The sequence below is a fragment of the Ictidomys tridecemlineatus genome, chromosome 11 (genome assembly GCF_052094955.1).
Source record: "Ictidomys tridecemlineatus isolate mIctTri1 chromosome 11, mIctTri1.hap1, whole genome shotgun sequence".
NCBI classification, from domain to species: Eukaryota; Metazoa; Chordata; class Mammalia; order Rodentia; family Sciuridae; genus Ictidomys; species Ictidomys tridecemlineatus.
This window is the reverse complement of record NC_135487.1, coordinates 114387116-114405565: the sequence shown is the minus strand read 5'-3', so window position 1 is coordinate 114405565 and position 18450 is coordinate 114387116. Positions and strand designations below refer to the sequence as shown.

Here is an 18450-nt window from a genome sequence, read left to right as displayed (position 1 = left end):
AATTATGTAATTGCATAAGGTTAATTTTTTTTTTAATTGCTGGGGATAGAACCTTGGGCAAGTACTCAACCAGTAAGCTATGTATTCACATTAAAAAGAATAACACTTATTCAGAATAAAAATAAAAATTATTTCTTAGCAGAAAAAAACAGGAAATTATTTTATAGTATTTTGATTACAAATTTGTAAATAATGTAATAGTTATGATTAGGAGATGATATAGGAAATTAATATTTTGCTATCTAACACAATAAGAAAAAATGCATTTTTAAATGAAAATCAGGATTTCACTCTTTTTTTATTCTTCTGTTCACTTGTATGTGACATAAAAAGCTGAAAGTTGTATTAAAACATGCAAAAAATGAACTGTGGGTTTATTTCAGTGGCAAAGCACTTGTATACCATGGATTCAACCCCCAAGCACTTAGTGGCTATATTGACTTATTTACATCAACTTTCAGTACATTTCTTTCTTCTGCTATTAATTGGCCCCCTAAGTTAGATTCCTGGTTCCTCCTTAGATAGAAATATGCAATTTACTTTATTTACAAATGCTTAATTTCATAATTCTAAAAGATTTCTGGTTTGAAATATCAGGTGGCCTGTAGATCTCTACAGATGACTAGGATTTTTAGGATATAGAGAATGTGCATTTCAGGCTGCATGGTCTCTTTATAGGAAAAATGACAGCAGGAAAAAGAATTGATATCAAGCTTCAGGTTTCTGAGAAATTTGCATGCCAGAATAGAATAATATTAGTGTTTCCTTAAGGAGGCTTGAGGTCAGCATCCTTCCATAGCAGTTTGTGAGCCATTTTTCAATCATGTGTTTGTTCCTTATATTTGTTGTTGATCAGATCTAGATTTCCAAATCAAAGATTCCATATTCAGCAATCACTTTTCATCAGACTTAGGAGAGTGTTGGATGAGAATGCCTGAAAACTTCCAACTTAATAAGCTCAAAGTACTATGGCAGTGTAAATTATCTTTTGTGCCTTAACCTTGCAAACATGTCTTTGTCAGTTTGTACACTGTGATGAATGTGTCCAACAAACTGGGAAAGAAAACAAAGAGGAATAGTTGTTTATGAAAAGATTATTAAATAGATGATTGTGAATTGTCATTCTTTAGACCCGAGAGAAACTCACTCCAGTGCAGATGAATTTTTCTTCTGCCACCTGAGGTACTCAAGCACTTGGTTCTCTAGGGTTATTGTATGTTGCATAAGGCAAAATTATGTCTTATTGCTCATTTTTTATTTTGTTTTGCCAAAAAAGTGGATACTGAGGACTTTTTCCAAAAAAAGCTCTCTCTGGAATGTTGTAATTGAAAAAGAGTAAGATATTCTGATTGAAAATTATTAATACTGATGGCAAGAGGCATTTGACCCTCATTTTGAAGAAGAGGACATTTCTCTAAGTACATGTCTTTATTACAAAGGAAAAAATTCATTTTTGTATATATCAACAAGTTAGAATTTTTTGTTACCGACAAGCTTGGCAAACATTGAAAAGATGACAAGATTGAGAAAATTGGTAAAATAGAAACCAGGACTCCTTTATGTCAGAAAAGGAGAGAATATGAATGAAACAGGCTTTTGTTTCTCATTTTTTGTGCATGTGTGTTTTGTTTCATTTTTGTCTGAGTGGGCTGATGGCTCTGATACTCTGTAGCTTTCCAAAATATACACATGGAAAAAACATAAGTTTTATGATGCAAATCTGGGTTTATTATACTGGTTCTTTCTAAGATTTTATTTGTATTTATTTTGTTTTGGGCAGTACTGAGGATTAAATGCAGGGCCTCCTGCATGCTATACAAGTACTCTTGCTGAGATATACATCTGAGTCCCTTATTTATTTATTTTTAAACAAAGCAGTCTGTGAATGTGAATAAGATGCAGCTGATTATGGGACTGTTCAGTTTCACTCTGTCTTTACTGACTCCTGCTTGTTCCATCTCTTTACTAGACAGGTCAATTATTGATACAATGTGTCCAATGCCAATATCTTCAGGTTGGAGTCTTCAATTCTAATAGTGATTTGATCTGTTTCTCTGTTCAGATCTTACTCCTACTTGCTGGCTCACACATCCTAATAAATATTTTTACTTAAGATTTTGTCTCAGGGGAGTGTCGCGGAGCCACGAGCCTGGGAGGAGCGCGCCGCCCGCCCGGTCCCCGCGCCTGGACAAGCGTCCTCACGTCCCGGATCCGCCAGCATGGCCAGCGAGGAGCTGGCGCGCAAGCTGCAGCGCCGGCTGCGGCTCCAGGAAGCTGAGGAAGGCGTCCAGGGCGACCCCCAGCCTGCGCCCCTCGCCGTCCCAGCCTCGAGGCCCGAGGCCCGAGGCCGAGCCCCGAGGCCCGAGGCCCGAGGCCGAGCCCCGAGCCCGAGCCCGAGCCCGAGCCCGAGCCCGAGCCGCCCGCCAGAGCGCCCACAGCTAGCGCTGGCGCGGAGCTGAGCGCCCAGCTGAGCCGGTGGCTGGACATCAACCTGGAGAGCAAGTTCAAACTGTATGATGCTGGGCGCGACGGCTTCATGGACCTGATGGAACTGAAGCTGATGATGGAGAAGCTGGGGGCCCCCCAGACCCACCTGGGCCTGAAGGGCATGATCAAGGAGGTGGACGAGGACTTCGACGGCAAGCTCAGTTTCCGGGAGGCCCAGGCCTTGTCCTCTGCCAGCAAGTTTGAATCCGAATTAAAAGCTGAGCAAGATGAGCGGAAGCAGGAGGAGGAGAAGAGAAGGCTCCGCCAGGCAGCCTTCCGGGAACTCAAGGCTGCTTTCAGCGCATAGTCCAGCAGACCCTGACCTCCACCCACAGCGGTGCCTCCACGGTGCCAGGAGGGATGGCCCAGCGTCTTTACCCCTGCAGGCCCCTCCAGCCTCCTCGCTGGCCCCAGGCCTCTCCTCAGCCTCACTTGGGTGGCAAGGGGCTGCCGCCCCGCCACTGTTCTGCCCCTGCAAGAGGGTCATGGGATGGCCAAGTCCCCCTTGCTCACCTCTCTGCCCTCCCCTGAAGCCAGGTTCAGCCTTCCCCTTCCCTTGATCCACGCCAGTGAGTAGCCTGTTGTGCTCATTTGTATAGAAATTCTTTCTCTGGTCCTCAGAGGACATGTTAGCTCACCATTTTCTTGGGAAATCCTTCTCTCCTCCCATTTCTGTTGTCTTTCTTGGTCAGATTCTGCCAGTTGCTTTTGTGTGGTCTTCTGTAGTGGTGGCAAGATCCAAGGAGGCCAGGTGGACCACTGCCCACCCGCTCTCCAGCATGGGGAGGACTCGGCATAAAGACGGGGATCACTGGCCTGCAGCACCCCCCTGGCCCTCCCTCTTCACTCCCCTGCTCCGCGTCTCCCTCCTTGGGCGGTTCTGTCTTCCACACCTAAGTGCCTGCTACTCACCTGTGAGAAGGAAGGAATCACTAGAAGTACTGCTAATGAGTAGAGGGGTTCCAGGTCCACTCGAACTCTGCAGATCATATTACAGTGGACCCCTCAGGTTCCCACGAGGTCAGGGACACAACCAGTGCCTTTTGAAATCCCCAAAGTCATGGCCATCCTCTCCATCGAGCCAATTTCCAACATCTGCTTCAAGGTATTGAGGTAAATCTGTTCTTACCCATGTGATAGATTTTTATATTTGTGAGTTCTTGGGATTGCTCACACGGACCAGGGTCTTGTTGTATTTTTTAAAAAATATTTCCTGTTGTCATATTTATTACTTCTCTTTTGCAACTTCTCTCTTTAGGGTAAAGAAACCATCTGCATTTCTACCTTAAAGCTCTTTCTTTTTAAATAAACTGTGCAAATGAAAAAAAAAAAAAAGATTTTGTCTCTGGATCTGCTGACTTGGGTGGGGTGGGAAGGCCAGGATAAGTTGAAGTTATTTTTGACTATTTTTTTTTTTAGAAAAAGGAAGTTATAATGTGTACACTATTTTCACATCCCTTCACTTCAGTTTTCCAAATGCAAAGGAGTACTCTTGTCTTTGCTGTGTGAGTCTCCAGTTACAGGTGTGAGACAGTTTACAGAGTCAACTTCCTGTCACCATGACAAAACACCTGAGATAATTAACTTATAGGGAGATAAGGTGTATATTGTCTCATGGTTTCGAAAGTCCCAATACATGATCAGATGGACACGTTGCTTTTAGGCATGTGGCGAGGCAGCACACACATGGCAGGAGAAGCGGAAAAGTAAAACACTGTTCACTTTATGGGAAGGAAATGAGAGAAACAGGAAAAGACTGCAGTCCCACAATACCCTTCAAGGGCATGACCCCAGTGCCTCTTAAAAGTTTTACCACCTCTCAAAAGCACCATACTAGGAATCAAAGACTTAACACATTCAAGATCCAGGCTGCATCATGTGGTTACATGTCCCTTTGCTTTGGATCTGTTGAATCTTCAAGTAGCCAATCATGGTGTCCACTTCAATCCCTGTGGAACTCTAATGGAGTTGGAAGTTTGGGTCATGTCAGAAACTTTGGCCCTGGACTTTTGGTCTACTAACTTTAACCTTGCCCTATTTTTTTTTCCAAGCCAGATTTTTAATTTCCTCCAATTTTTTTTCATTTTATCCTTCTTGTTTCTACATTTTAAGTGTGCAAAAAAGCAAATATTGGTGTAAGGCCTTTAAAAAAATTAATAACACAGGTCTGGGTGTATGGCTCAGCAGTAGACCACTCGCCTAGAACATGTGAAGTTTGATCCTCAGCACCATATAAAAATAAATAAATAAAATAAAGGTATTGTTTGCAAACACAACTAAAAAATAAATATTAAAAATGTTTTAAAAAACTTAATAATATATAAGTGAGTAGGTCTTTTTTAAAAAAATCATATAGCCCAGATATCCCAAAGTCACATTTTAGGCTTTTACCATGTGACAAAGCTTTAAAAGTTATTAGAAAATTATTATTTTTAAAGTGTATACAATCTTTTTATTTTCATTTACAGACCATTTATTGAATTTATTTAAGAGCTAGAAATTCTCTGACTTCATATCTGCTTGTGAATTTTCATGACATTAAAGAGGTAGGCAAGAGATGGTGAGAGTTTATTGAATTTTACAGAGTGCTTCATTGCAACTCATGGAAATTTTAGGTCCTACAAGAAAAAAAGTAGAAACGCAGAATTCAAACATGTAACTTGCCCATCCCCCCAAACAGTATTTTCTAAATACTAAAGGAAAATCACTTTCTACAAATACTAAATATTCTCTGAGATATTCATGTATCAAGGCTGTTGACAAGGAGAACTATGCCAAAGTCTGAGCATCATGATTCCATCATGAGAATATAGAAAGAATAAATTCCAGTGAAAAATGAAGAATAAGGATATTTAATTTTAAATATCTGGTGAGCATTAACATACTCAGTTTTTATCTGAAGCAAAACCAATGTGGAGATATGGTGGGAGAAATACATATAACTGGGATATACATGATCATTTTGGAATAACAATACAAGGGACAGGTTCTGTGGATAGACATAAAATAAGTAAATAATGTCATACTGGCCATTATAGCTGAGATTGAATGATATGATATAAAATGTACAAAACAAATATTAGACATTTTTCAAGGAAAGGAAACTAAAAATTTCAATGTTTTTAAGGTAATGTGAAACATGAGCTACATATGACCCTTTCTACACACCAAATAACATATACACAAACATGGAGAAAAAAAAACTCTAGTTAATAAAAACCACTTCAAATGGTAAATGCAACCTAAATGATATGGGAGAGGTGAGAATATAAATAGGAAAATAAGTATGTTTATATCCTTAACCACAAAAATAATTACAGTGTTAAAAGATAATAACATTGAAATTAACAAATCCATGAGTCCATATTGATAAACAAAAGCATTTTAATTATTCAGGTTAACATTAACTGTGGATGAAAGTTGAACTTCAGAGAGACAAGTGTATTTTTTAACAACACAAGCCCGCCAAGGCAATAATATAGAAAAAAACTTAATTACAAAATTTCCAGGTTACAAACAGAAATATAATAATTTATAGGTAGGGATCAGAAATGATGGTAAAATTTTAACAGAAAGATCATTGGTGAATAGAATATTTGTACATTATCCAAGTACCAGTCTCTAAATTGCTTTACAATGACAAAGAAACATTTTATCTCCTCCAGACTAACCCACTGGATGCCTCCATTATCAAATGACCAGTTCTAGCATCAAATGATGGACACACAGGACACAGAACACTCTGCCTACAGGTTGCATGTGGTAGAAAGCACACAGCATTAACTGCACAGTGTTCTCAGCTAAAAGTTCATGCTAAATTTAATCCTAAGAAGATTGTCATATAACTGCAGAATGTAGGCCATGGGCCAAAATAACTAATCTGCCTTCTATAAACAAGTCAAAGACACTAAAACTGTGACCAAAAAAATGATAAAGAGGCCTTTTCATTTCAAGAGTATATATATTTTTATAAATATGTATGTATGTATATATATATAATATATGTGAATATGTGTTTATATATAAAGTATATACATACATATATACTATATGTATATATGCTTTATATAAACACACACATAATTATACATATATATTGTGTGTTTTAAAATGTTTTTTAACCCTGAATGCCTTTTCTTTTTGTCATCTTATTTCTGGTAACTTTTCCTGGTGACATTGACTGAGGAAGATATGTCAGCTGCCTTTTTCAGTGGTCTACATTTTGCAATTGTCTGATAATTTCCTTTTGCTTGAATTCAGGCTAAACATTCAGCAACATCCCTGAATCACTCATAATGTCTGTGTACCTGGAGGCAGAGTGTACATCCATAATTGTGGTCTCTTTCCTGTTTCTCATGTCTTTGGTTTTATGCATATTGAGATTGGAGACAACCAGAATTAAGGGTGCTGGGAAAACTGGAAATCCATATGCAACAAAATGAAATTAAACCATTATCTCTCACCATTATCTCTTTCACCTGGTGCAGGAGGAAGAGGAAAAGTTCATGCTCTTCACAAAACTCAACTCAAAGTTGATCAAGGATCTAGGAATTAAACCAGAGACTCTGTGTCTTATAGAAGAAAACCTAGGCCCTAAACTTCATCTGTGAGATTAGGCCACAACTTCCTTAATAAGACTTCTATAGCAAAAGAATTAAAACCAAGAATCAATAAATGGGATGGACTCAACCTACAAAGTTTCATCTCAGCAAAAGAAAAAATCTGTGAGGTAAACAAAGAGCCTACATCCTGAGAGAAAATTTTTACCCTTCACACAACAGATAGAGCACTAATCTCTAGGGTATATAAAGAACTCAAAAATCTAAGTACAGAAAAAGCAAATAACCCAATCAACAAATGGTCCAAGGACCTAAAGAGACTTCTTAGAAGATAATATATAATCAATCAACAAATGTATGAAAAAAAATGTTCATCATCTCTAGTAATTATAGAAACGCAAATCAAATCTTCTCTGAAGTATCATCTCACTCCAGTCAGAATGACAGCTATTATGAAGACAAGCAACAATAAATGTTGGTGAGGATGTGGAAGAAAAGGCACACTCATGCATTTCTGGTGGGACTGCAAATTGGTGCAGCCAATATGAAAAGTAGTACAGAGATTCCTTGGAAATCCGGGGAAATCTGGGAATGGAACCACCATTTGACCAAGCTATCCCTGTACTTAGTTTATACCCAAAAGAATTAAAAACAGCATACTACAGGGACACAGTAACATCAATGTTTATAGCAACTCAATTCACAATAGCTAAACTGTGCAGCCAATCTAGATGCCTTTCAGTGGATGAATGGATTAAAAAAAGAGGCATGTATACACAATGGAATTTTACTCAGCAATAAGAGAGAATAAAATAATGGCATTTGCAGGTAAATGGATGGTGTTGGAGAAGATAATGATAAGTGAAGTTAGCCAATGCCCCCCCCAAAAAAATGCCAAGTGTTTTCTCTGATATAAGGAGGCTGACTCATAGTGGAAGAGGGAGCATGGGAGGAATAGATGAATTCTAGATAGGGAAGAGGGGTGGGAGGGAAAGGGAGGAGGCAAGGGATTAGCAAGGATGGTGGAATGTGATGGATATCATCTTCCAAAGTACATGTATAAAAGTATGAATTGGTGTCAACATACTATACATACAACCAGAGATATAAAAAAATGTGCTGTATACATGTAATAATAATTGTAATGCATTCCACAGTCATTTTTTATAAAAATCAATATAAAAACTGGAGGAAAAAGATTGGCCAATAGAATATGTAGATCTAGGCTTTGGAATTCTTAGGTATTTGGCTAAAGGAGTGGAATAACAGTAAACCTGGACATTTGGAGGAAAGAAAAAAGCTGTATACATCTGGAAATTCATTGCTCATAAATGATCCCTCCTGTGTTCACTTTGGCCTTTAACTTGGTTTGCTATCTTATCTTTTTCATCAACTGGAAAATCACATTTGACAATGCAGTTTTGTTCAAATCAGCCATATTTTTTCTTAGTTCCAGAAGTACTTGGCCTCTGAGAGAGGGAAAGATAAATAAAATGAGAGCTTTGGTCAGGTCAGCTGACAGTTACCCAGGAGGTATGGCTCAGTGGACTAATGGTCTGGGGTCTCATAAGCACCTCTGGAAAGATGAGCTAAAGGGCTGGGCCACAGGCTGGCTGGTGGAAATGTGACATCTACAAAGTACAGGAAACCCTCCTGAACTTGTACTCTAGCATAGGCTACAGGATATTGGGCACCTGCACTGCCCCACCTATCAGCAGTGATACCAAACACTACCAGGGGAAGAAGATGGACATTAACAAAAGGAGAAATTAGTAAACTAGAAAACAGATGTGTAATAGAGAACTACTATGGTGCTAGGCATTCTTTTGAAAAGGTTGATGACTTTAATACATTTGATGAGATTAAAGAATTTCAAAAAGACAGAAGGGCCAAATAACTAATACCAGCAGTGAAAAAAGGGAAAGTCACAAAAGATGTTTTAGGTAGTAAACGGTTTTTAAGAAGGTATATGAACATTTATACTGATAGATTTTAATTTTAGACTAAATAGATAATTCTTCCAAATTTAATTTTAAGTTAAATGTATAAATTCCTCTCTTGAATGTGTTTTAGTTATCCATTTACAATAAATCAATTGTATTTAAGGGTCCCGTTCCAGTCCTTTGAATTTTTAACATAATCAAATTTTAACATAATTTAACATGTTCCCCAAAGTAAAAAATGCACAACAATGTTATAGTTTCAGAGGAACTCTTTCTTTGGCTTTCCCCTTTCTCCCCCTTGTATGTAACCAACCATATTGTTTGCTGGTGTCTTTTGTGGGGAGTATTACATGTATGTTTGCTGAGAGCCATAGCCAAGTAGGAATGACACATGGCAATTTCTTGTCAGCCTACCCAATGTTGCTTAGAGGGAGGACTCTCCATTGTGGAAATGGGCTTGCCTTGGACCCAGGTCATTTGCAGTGACATTGCATGAATGTTTGAGAGTTTTAGTTTGAAAAGTGACTTTGCTCAGGGATTAGGTTGGCTCCAGGTTTAGGGTTTAGGGTGGATCCTGCTGGATTAGGGTGGCTCCAGGTTTAGGGTGGATCCTTCTGGGAATAGGGCCTATCCTTCTGCCTCAGGTGCCCACTTTTTTAGTTCCCGTGGAGTTCTTGTGGGGTTCTGAGAGTATTTGGTATGCAGAGCAAAGTGGAAGGAGTGTATTTTCCCCAGAACGTGTGTGTAGAGTGCCAGTGAGAGTTCGGGAATAAAGAGTTGCTGTTGGAATCTACAAGGCTTTTGTGGTGGCTCGGTTATTTTGTGCCCAGCCAGACTGTGGCATTTGGTGAGCCAGCAGGGACCACAGGCAACATCCAAGTCCACTATCATATTTCACTAAGGATAAAAAAGTGATGCCACAGGGTTTGAGCTTTAAGTAAAGCCACATGACCTGTCATAAGAAGCCTGGATCCAAAACCCAGGCCTCAGGCCCTTTCCATCAATATTGGGGAAGGGAGAAGAAAGCTGCAATCTGGAGGCCTCCCCAGGCACCATGGACTGTTGGGTCTCCTTAGCTAGACAGAAGGAAGAATCCATGGGAAACATTAGCAGTTCTTCTGAAGCAGATCAGGAGTGAAGAGAAAAAGGAGACATTCGAAGTGCCATAAGCCAAGGAAGAGCAGTGAGCTTAACCACAGCCCAAATCCTTGTCTCTGGTTCCCTGTAGGTGACTCTGCACCTTGTCTGAAGGTGAATTATTTTGAGGACATTTAGTCTGGACAGCTCATCACCTATCTGATGTGAAAGGATGACATTGTGTATTACTGTACTCTCCTCCTTATCCTTTTCCTTCCCCAATTTCTACTTTGGCAAAGATTTTAAGTGTCAAGAATGATATAATGAAGTCTAAATAGCCCTCATTTTTTTTCATTTCCATTGTGATTTACCATTCTATAGGTTTCAAGGGAGTGAAATTAAAGAGATTTATTTGGGGATTTTTACCTAATGAAAGTAATGGACCTAATGTAAAACTCCCAGTTGTGCTGCTGATCCCATTGAAAGGTTGTTAGGTCATGTGATAGGATGTAAACTGCAGTTTTTGTTTAAAAAAAAAAACAAAAATTAAATACTCATTATTTGTAATGGCAGGAGGTACTGTTTTTGTGCATTAAGTTTCATTGCAGCTCTTATTTCTTATTTTATCTTGTATTCTGATTGAGTTGCACACAAGTGCTTCAACAGAGAGAGGCTACAGGTCTAAGCCATGAATCTGCATGTTTTCCTTTGGAAAAAAATTGATATAAAATGAGTCTTCATGAAGGCAAACTGACTTTTTCTCAATGGCTGGTGGATGCTCAGCCTTTTATATGCAGTAAACCACATGTTTGGAGCATTTTCATGTTGGTAATATGAGATCATAATGCACCCCATGCTTCTTCTCATTGTTAAAATTATCTGAAAGCTTTTGGAAATTCTGATTCTCAAATTATATCCCAGACAATTTGCATGAGAATCCCAAGTATGCTCTCACATTCATCTTAAGGAACAACTTAAGGTACCTATTGCATGGCGGCATCATTTAGATATAGTGAATGGACTCTGACTCCCATCATGTCCTTTCATCTCCCCATCACTTACATGGTTGATTCTTTCCCCCTTGGCACTATAGGAGGATCTCTTCTATCTGAAAATTGCACATAAATCCCTCTTTTGTCATTTGGACAGGTCTGAGGCAACAAGTGTCCTGTGTTGTTGACAATAATATTGGGTTTTGATGGAGCTGGTCTCCAAACTTACTTTTGTTAAGAACAAAATCTGATATTGTCAGACTTCAAGATTCAATAAAGTTGCATTTTCAACTCTTAACTGGGCATGTAGAAATAGAAACAGGAATAAAACGGGAGAACAAAGAGCCTAAAGAGCTCAGGATCTGAGATATCTGAAGCACCACTCTGGGGTCTGTTATCAGACTGATATCAATTTACAGTGCCATCTAATGTCTTCTAGTTAATGTCAGCATAAATAAGCCATGATCTATAGACACTGAGTCCTGGAAAACCCAAGTTCATTGGTATAGGACTACAAGTGTGGTGCTGAAAACAATTGTGCCTCAGGCCAGTATGCTTCTCCCACCTAGAGCCCAGTTTGTAATTTAGTGTTTGTAATCAGGCTCTTTCTCATCAATTTTAACACTTATCAATTTTAACACTTTTTCATTTGCATTTCCAAGAGAACAGTCCAGGTTGACTCAGTCTTGTTTCTCAAGGCAGGCCCAAGAGATGGAGCCTTGTGGCAGTGACTTATGAAGGCCATGCTCCCAGAAGAAAGAGGCAGTGGAGTCAAGGAAGCTGGAAAAGAAGACCAAAAAAGCCTAGAAAGTGTGTGATTTCAAGGAGGGTAGCATGTGTTTATAATATGCCCTTCAGAGGTATCTGACCCTAATCTGACTCAGCTTCCTTCTGGCTATTACAGAGTAGATCAGGACATAAGGCAGAGACTCCATGTGCAAACAAGAGATGCAGATTAAATGACATGATAGGGCAGCAACTCAAGGAAGATAAAGATAAGACCAGACAAAAGCTCCATCATTTCTTAGAAACAAATGAAGAGAAGTCACAGCATGAGAAGGAATCACAATCTTTTAAAGAGAGAGTTAAAAAGAGTAAGTGATTCCCAGATCCACAGATAAATCACCCATGTACCAGAAGGCTGCAGGCCAGGAAATCAGCATGCCATTCTCCAGTTTGGGGAGTCTAGTTTTCTGTGGATAGTCTTCTTTCTCAGGACAGTGGATGCATTAGTGAGGCCAGGTACTTGAAACCCATGTGTGTTATCAGCTGAGCCTTCAAGAGCATCACACTTCAGGTTGGGTGGGTTCTTTCCAATATTATCATCCAAGTTCAGCTCTGAAAGGAAAGCTATAGACAATAGGATCTATTATCTATGACCTTAATGTAATAAACTCTTCCACACAAGATGTTCATAAATCAAGGAAACAGTCTTAGACAAGGAAGTCCAAGAATATAGTAAAATCTAGAAAGTCTTGGATATTTCTATTTTTATTGTTGTTTTCACATATCCAGAGATGATAAAGCTTGTCAGGAGGCAAAGATTCTCCCATTTTATTAAAACATATTTAAGTAAAATAGGATTTTTTTAAAAAATAGGCTAATAAGGCAAAGACAAGGAAACCATATCGATATAGTTTACACTATGGTTAGGAAAGAGAAAGTAAATAATCAAGCAAAATCAAAGTAGGAGACCACTATTAATGAAGAGCTGGCTCCCAAGAAGAGCTGGCTGCTGGTGTTTTCATTTGATACTGACCTCTAGTCCTGAGCACAGGCCACACTGAGGGAGAGACATGGAGGCTCAGCTTTTTCTTGAGGTCAGCATCCTGGTCCTAGCACTGGAAGACAAGCGCCAGAGGCTGAAATTGACCCCATTGTGAGGTTTGCTTCCTGTGCCTGTGGCCTGGATGCTGGGAAGTTACTCACTTGGAGAAAAGGTTGTTGCAGATGAAACTGAGATGAAGGTTTTGAGATGGGGAGTGATCCTGGAATATCAGGGTGGGCCCTAAATTGAGGTGTAAGAATCCTGACAGAGACACTCAGAGAGAGGAGAGGTAAAGAAAGGCTGGTGATGCTGACCTGACAATCATATATGCAGCCTCAGCCTGAACAAAACAGCCACCAGGAGCTGGCAGAAACAAGGAGGTGGTCCCCCACCTCCTGACCCTAGGAGGAAATGCTTCCAAAACCTTGGCCTTTTTGTGAGGATCCATCTGCTGCTTTAACCACTCTGTGAGTTCCTACTGGTAACAGTCACTTTGGGGAACAAGAACAACTAATGCAAGTCTTTTCCACTAGTGATTATTGTATGATCTTCCCAAAATATGACATGTGGTACAGGGGGCTCCTCTAGGGACATCAGCTCCTCTGCTTCTCCTGTGGGACTCTTTCCCAACTGTAACTGCTTTTGCTTCTGCACCACACCTAAGCTTTCTCCTGTAGGGAGCCCATGGTACTGAATGCACAGAGAGCCCAAGTGCTTCTCTTGTCCTGCCTTGGCCTTGGGATAGAGGATGAAATCCAAGTCCACAGCCTTGGAGAGTGAGGGACCATGACCAAGCTGTCACTGTGCACCCCATCTGAATCCTCCCCTTCCCAGCCCTGTTTGACCCACTCCTCTGTGGGTTTCTTCCAAGAAAGACATTGCATACAGTTCTTAACCTCAGGTGTTCTTTTGGGGGGAAGGGAGGTGAACACTGCACTAGTACATTGTCAATCTTCACTCTTAACAGTGATGTGCCATGTGTTTCTACATGCACTTTAGTTGATATGTGGGGAGTTTTATAGAAATAAAAAACAGGTAGACAATTTAATGTCTAACTCCTTAATCTTCCAAGATTGATGATCATCCAAGGAGACTGGACTGTAGTGGAATCGGGTGCTGGTGCTTATGGCACCCCAGCTACTCAGATGTCTGGGAGCTGCTCTGCTGTACAATGTCTCTAAGGGGTAGTGGGTCATAGTTCTTCTGTCAGAGACTCTCATTCCAGGATAATGCATCCTCATTTTGTCCTCTGGATGGCAAAGGCCATGGTGAGGTTCCATCTGTGCAGGAGCTGATATCTGTGCATGTCAATCCCGAGCCCATGAGCACACAAAGGCAGAAGGCACAGATACAGGCAGAGTCTGGCCTTTCTGCAGCCCCTTCCTCTGTGAAGGTGGCCCCTGAACTGTCTTCTCACCAAGGCAGTTTTCTGGGCCATCACACCTGGGGTTCTGTTCTGTATGCAGACAAGTGAAGGGATTTGCAGATATAATAAAGCTCCTCTGTAGTGAGAACATTGGTGTCTCTTCTAAATTCCTGATGAAACTGAACCCCCATTGTGGTGGTATCTAGAGGTGGGGCCTTTGGAAGTGAAAGCTCTTAGGGCTCCACACTGATAAATGGGATTAATGCTCTCATTAAAGACCTTCAAGGGCTGCCTGGATCCCCTTTCTTTTCTGCCATGTGAGTACTCCTGGGCCTTTTATGTGGAATTGTCCTCACCAGGCACTGATTTGCTATCACCTTGACCTTGGCTCTGTAGGCTCCAGAATTGTGATGATTTAAACTATTTTGTTTATAAACTCTCAGTCTTAGGTATTTTGTTAAAGCTGCACTAATGCACTAAAACAATTACCTCCTTGACTGAGTTCAAGTTCATCAGAAGGTGTTCATCCTAGATGGGTCTGACCTCATCAGGTATGTCATTTGAATGCCAGTCTAGCAGGGAGAAAGGGGAAGCAGTAGGGATTTTCTGCTTTGATGGCTTTAAAAAGGCAAAGTGCCATGAGTTCTATGGCCCAAGTGAAATGGATTCTGCTAATAACCTGAAGACCCTGAAAGTGGACCCTTGCTCACCTGAGCTTCCAGATGAGAAGAGGTCAGCCACAGTTTTGTGAGACCTTAGCAGCTAAGCCATGCCCAGAGCCCAGATCTGCAAAAGCTGGGGTGACGAAAGTGTGTGTTCCACAGGTAACTAACACAGAGAGAAGTGGGAGACAAGATTTAAGAAAAACATGCATTTTTATATTTATGCAGTAATACAAATGGTTGAATATGCATTAAGTTCTTTTAATTAGGAAATAATTGGTTAATCATCAGGGTAAAACCTTAGCTAGATGCCACTGAGAGATGTGTCATATAAAAACTATTTATATACCTATTGAACAGGGCAGAATTTTATTAATAGAAAAGGAACAAATACAGAGCATGGTGAGTTGAAGATTCTAGAAACTCCCATGGTGTGTTCCAGTATTCATTATGTTATGGCACAGAATCCACATGCACTACCCTCACCCTCAGTGGTGATGCAGCTGAGCCATGTCCTATAGACCCTGCATCTGCTAGAGGTGTGGCTGCATTTCTGCTTATGGTCTGCTTCTGCAAGCAGTGGCCAGCATCCACCAACATTGCAGGGACCAACTGTGAAGATGAATAAGACCACACAATGGTCATTTACACAAAAAAGTCTTAAGGGGCTGCCTTGTGCACTGACCAAGTACTTAGACCAGGACATACCTCACCAAAGTAACACAATGAACACTCTGGAGAGCTTTTCTCTTCCCTCAGCAGCCTTGGAATTGACCAGGTATCTCAGCCTCATGTAGGTAATCCAGGAAGATACAGGGATAAATAACAGAGGAGAGATAAAGGAATTGGTGCACATAGAGAGAAGGAAGTTGTCAGGCTGGCAGTGCAAGGACCTGGTGGTGATCAATTACCCTGCAGCCATTACAGTTTGTTATAGAGGCTTCACCGGATACTTGGGCACAAACTAATTTTAGTGTAGATTCTCAGCCAATTGCAGGTCCTCCTACCAAGTCAAATTTGCTTTTACCCAAAGTTGGAGTTTGTGAATGCTGTCAAGACACAAGAGAGATGATCAACCAGTATTTTAAGAAAACTGGACTTAGATACTCTGATTAGGTGAATGCAAAAGCAATCAATGAAATTGATTCTTCATCCAAACTGTCCTACTGTGGCCCTGTGGGCTACTGCTACATTGGCCTGCAAAACCAGTATTGCAAAGTTCTAGGGGGGACTTTACACTACAAAGGTTATTTTAAAAAGCATTTTGTGCTTTGCAAAGAAAGTGCTTGGGCCCAGGCCACCTTATTTCTGCCTCCCAACTCTACCTCCAGGTTGAAGTTCCAGATGGCCCAGGAATCAGTAGGTCACTTTTCCCTGACATTCCTGTAAATCAAACCCACAGGGCCAGAGAAAAGTGAGCACATACCATTGGTGTCCACTCAACACAATGTTCAGCACAGCTGGGTTCAGGGCACTACTGTGGCCTTCACACTAGTGCCCTTCATGGCATGTGACACCCACTCTCCTTCACACACAAGTTTGCACATTAAAGAACATGACTTTAAGTTAGGCATGTCTCAATGTTGATAAGGTGAGAGCTCTGTGGGCCTGCCACTTGCCTCTTGGACAAAATCTGGGAACAACAGGGATATGTGTCCTGTACTTTATAGAGCACAGACCACATTGCCCCTGAAGCTAAAGTTGTTAAGTTGGCCAAGAACACCTGTGGCACAGAGAACCTGCATTTTGATGCTTTTTAAAGGACCACATGTTGACATTGACTAAGATGGAAGGGATGCAGATAAACTTGAAATTGTCTGAGAGCTAAGGTGACAATCTTGCTAGAATTAAATGGAGAGACATGAACCTCTCCTGAGGTCAACATGTGCATTGAACCTGTATTATTAGGTACCTTTCCCCTGTTTTCCACCATAGCAGAGGGCAAAGGTGGATGCAGGGCTTTGGGAGCCTGTCCAGGTAAGAAGGAGGAATAAGGTGAGCCAGAAAAAAGTAGTGCTCCCACAATCAAGTCTACAGCAAACATTTTCCCAGATGTAAGTGCTCAGTCCTCCCTTCCTCTTGAGTGTCACAGAGTCAATCTGCTTGTTCAGGCTGAGGTGGCCTCACCACTGTCTCAGCCAATCAATGCCCCTCCCCTGTGGACACACTTTTCACATCCACTTCTCACAGGAATGGTGCCTTCAGATGCTGAAAGCTGGGTTTCCTCAGATGGCATGGGCATTTGTCTGCCTAGGCAGCTGCAACAGGACTGGTGGCTTAAAGGACATACTGTGTTTTCTCACAATGCTGGAGACAGAGTTTCCAGGCCCAGGTGATGGCAGGGCACCTCCTCCTCTATGGGCTCCCAGAAGAACCTGTCCCCATCCCTTACCCCTCTTCTGCTTTTGGTATTCCTTGGCTTTTGACAGCATTGCTCCAACCTTCATATGGATTTCACGTGTGTGTGTGTGTGTGTGTGTGTTTGTGTGTGTGTGTGTGTGTGAGAGAGAGAGAGAGAGAGAGAGAGAGAGAGAATATGTCCAAACTTCACTTTTGTAAGGACAATGTTGTATTGAATGAAGGTCCTCCCTGATGACCTCATCTTAACTTCATCATCCACCACAAACCTGACTTTTAAATTAGGCTATGATCACAGGTACTAGGAGTGAGGACTCTCTTTGGGGACACAACTCAGCTGAAATCTGAAATCTCTTTAAAAGATGAATTGAGAGGACTGGGGTTGTGGCTAAGTGGTCGGGCACTGCCCTAGCATGCACAAAGCACTGGGTTTGATCCTCAGCACCACATAAAAATAAATAAATATAATAAAGATATAAAAATTATGTAGAGAAAAAAATCCACTGAGATAGGCAGACTATGTGACCAGGACCTTCAAGGTTTCTCCTGACTGTTGCTCCCCTGCCTTCTCATGCAGAAAGAGATATGCAATGAGCAAAGTTCACCAAAGCCATGTGTCAGAAGCTAACAGCTCTGAGGCTGAGCTCCTTCAGCATAGAGACTGATATCCTGGGCTTCTTTCTGGCTGAGGAGAGCTCCTTCAGAACTAGTGGAGTAAAAACCATGATGACATATGACTTTATTTTTCAATTATAGGGGTTTGGCAAAATGTATTGGTTTTTTGAAGAGTTTTGTGTAGATGTGCTAGTTTTAATATTTTTTTTCAATTTTCACATTATCTCAGGGATCTCCATGTGATCTGAGAACAAAATATCACATAAAGCTACTGCTGTTTTTTTTTTTTTTTTTGCTGGCTCAAATGATCAGAAAAAATATGAGAAAGCAAATGATGAAATTCCAATGGAAGCAGAGCATGGACATCCACAGTGGATACACTGGGTGATTGAGAAGATGTGGTGGCTCAGATGCAGTCTTAGAGACACCCTCTAACTGATCACTCTAATTGCAAAAATTTGAACAATTCAAAACTAAATTCTTCCTTGTCTCACATTCATTGACCTTTCAATTATATTTTGCTTCTCATGATCTGTTATCTGGATGGAGGGTTGGCCCACTATTCAGGTCATTTTCCTTTCTGGGGTTTAACTCTCAGAATCCTCCATTATATGCAGCTCATG

The 18450-nt window shown here is 40.8% G+C and overlaps 1 protein-coding gene across 1 annotated transcript; it reads left to right on the top strand.

Moving 5' to 3' along the window:
- The first annotated feature begins 2140 nt into the window (after positions 1 to 2140).
- LOC144367771 (EF-hand domain-containing protein D1-like) lies at positions 2141 to 3082 on the top strand. Its single transcript, XM_078024931.1, has 2 exons — positions 2141 to 2339; positions 2411 to 3082. The coding sequence occupies exons 1-2, from the start codon at positions 2220 to 2222 to the stop codon at positions 2792 to 2794; spliced, it is 504 nt and encodes a 167-aa protein (XP_077881057.1). The 5' UTR covers positions 2141 to 2219; the 3' UTR covers positions 2795 to 3082.
- The last annotated feature ends 15368 nt before the right edge of the window (positions 3083 to 18450 follow it).

Coding starts and splice junctions, on each gene's coding strand:
- LOC144367771 (XM_078024931.1), top strand. CDS start 2,220: ATGGCCAGCGAGGAGCTGGCGCGCAAGCTGCAGCGCCGGCTGCGGCTC. Junction 2,340..2,410: donor TCCCAGCCTCGAGGCCCGAG/GCCCGAGGCCGA, acceptor CCCGAGCCCGAG/CCCGAGCCGCCCGCCAGAGC.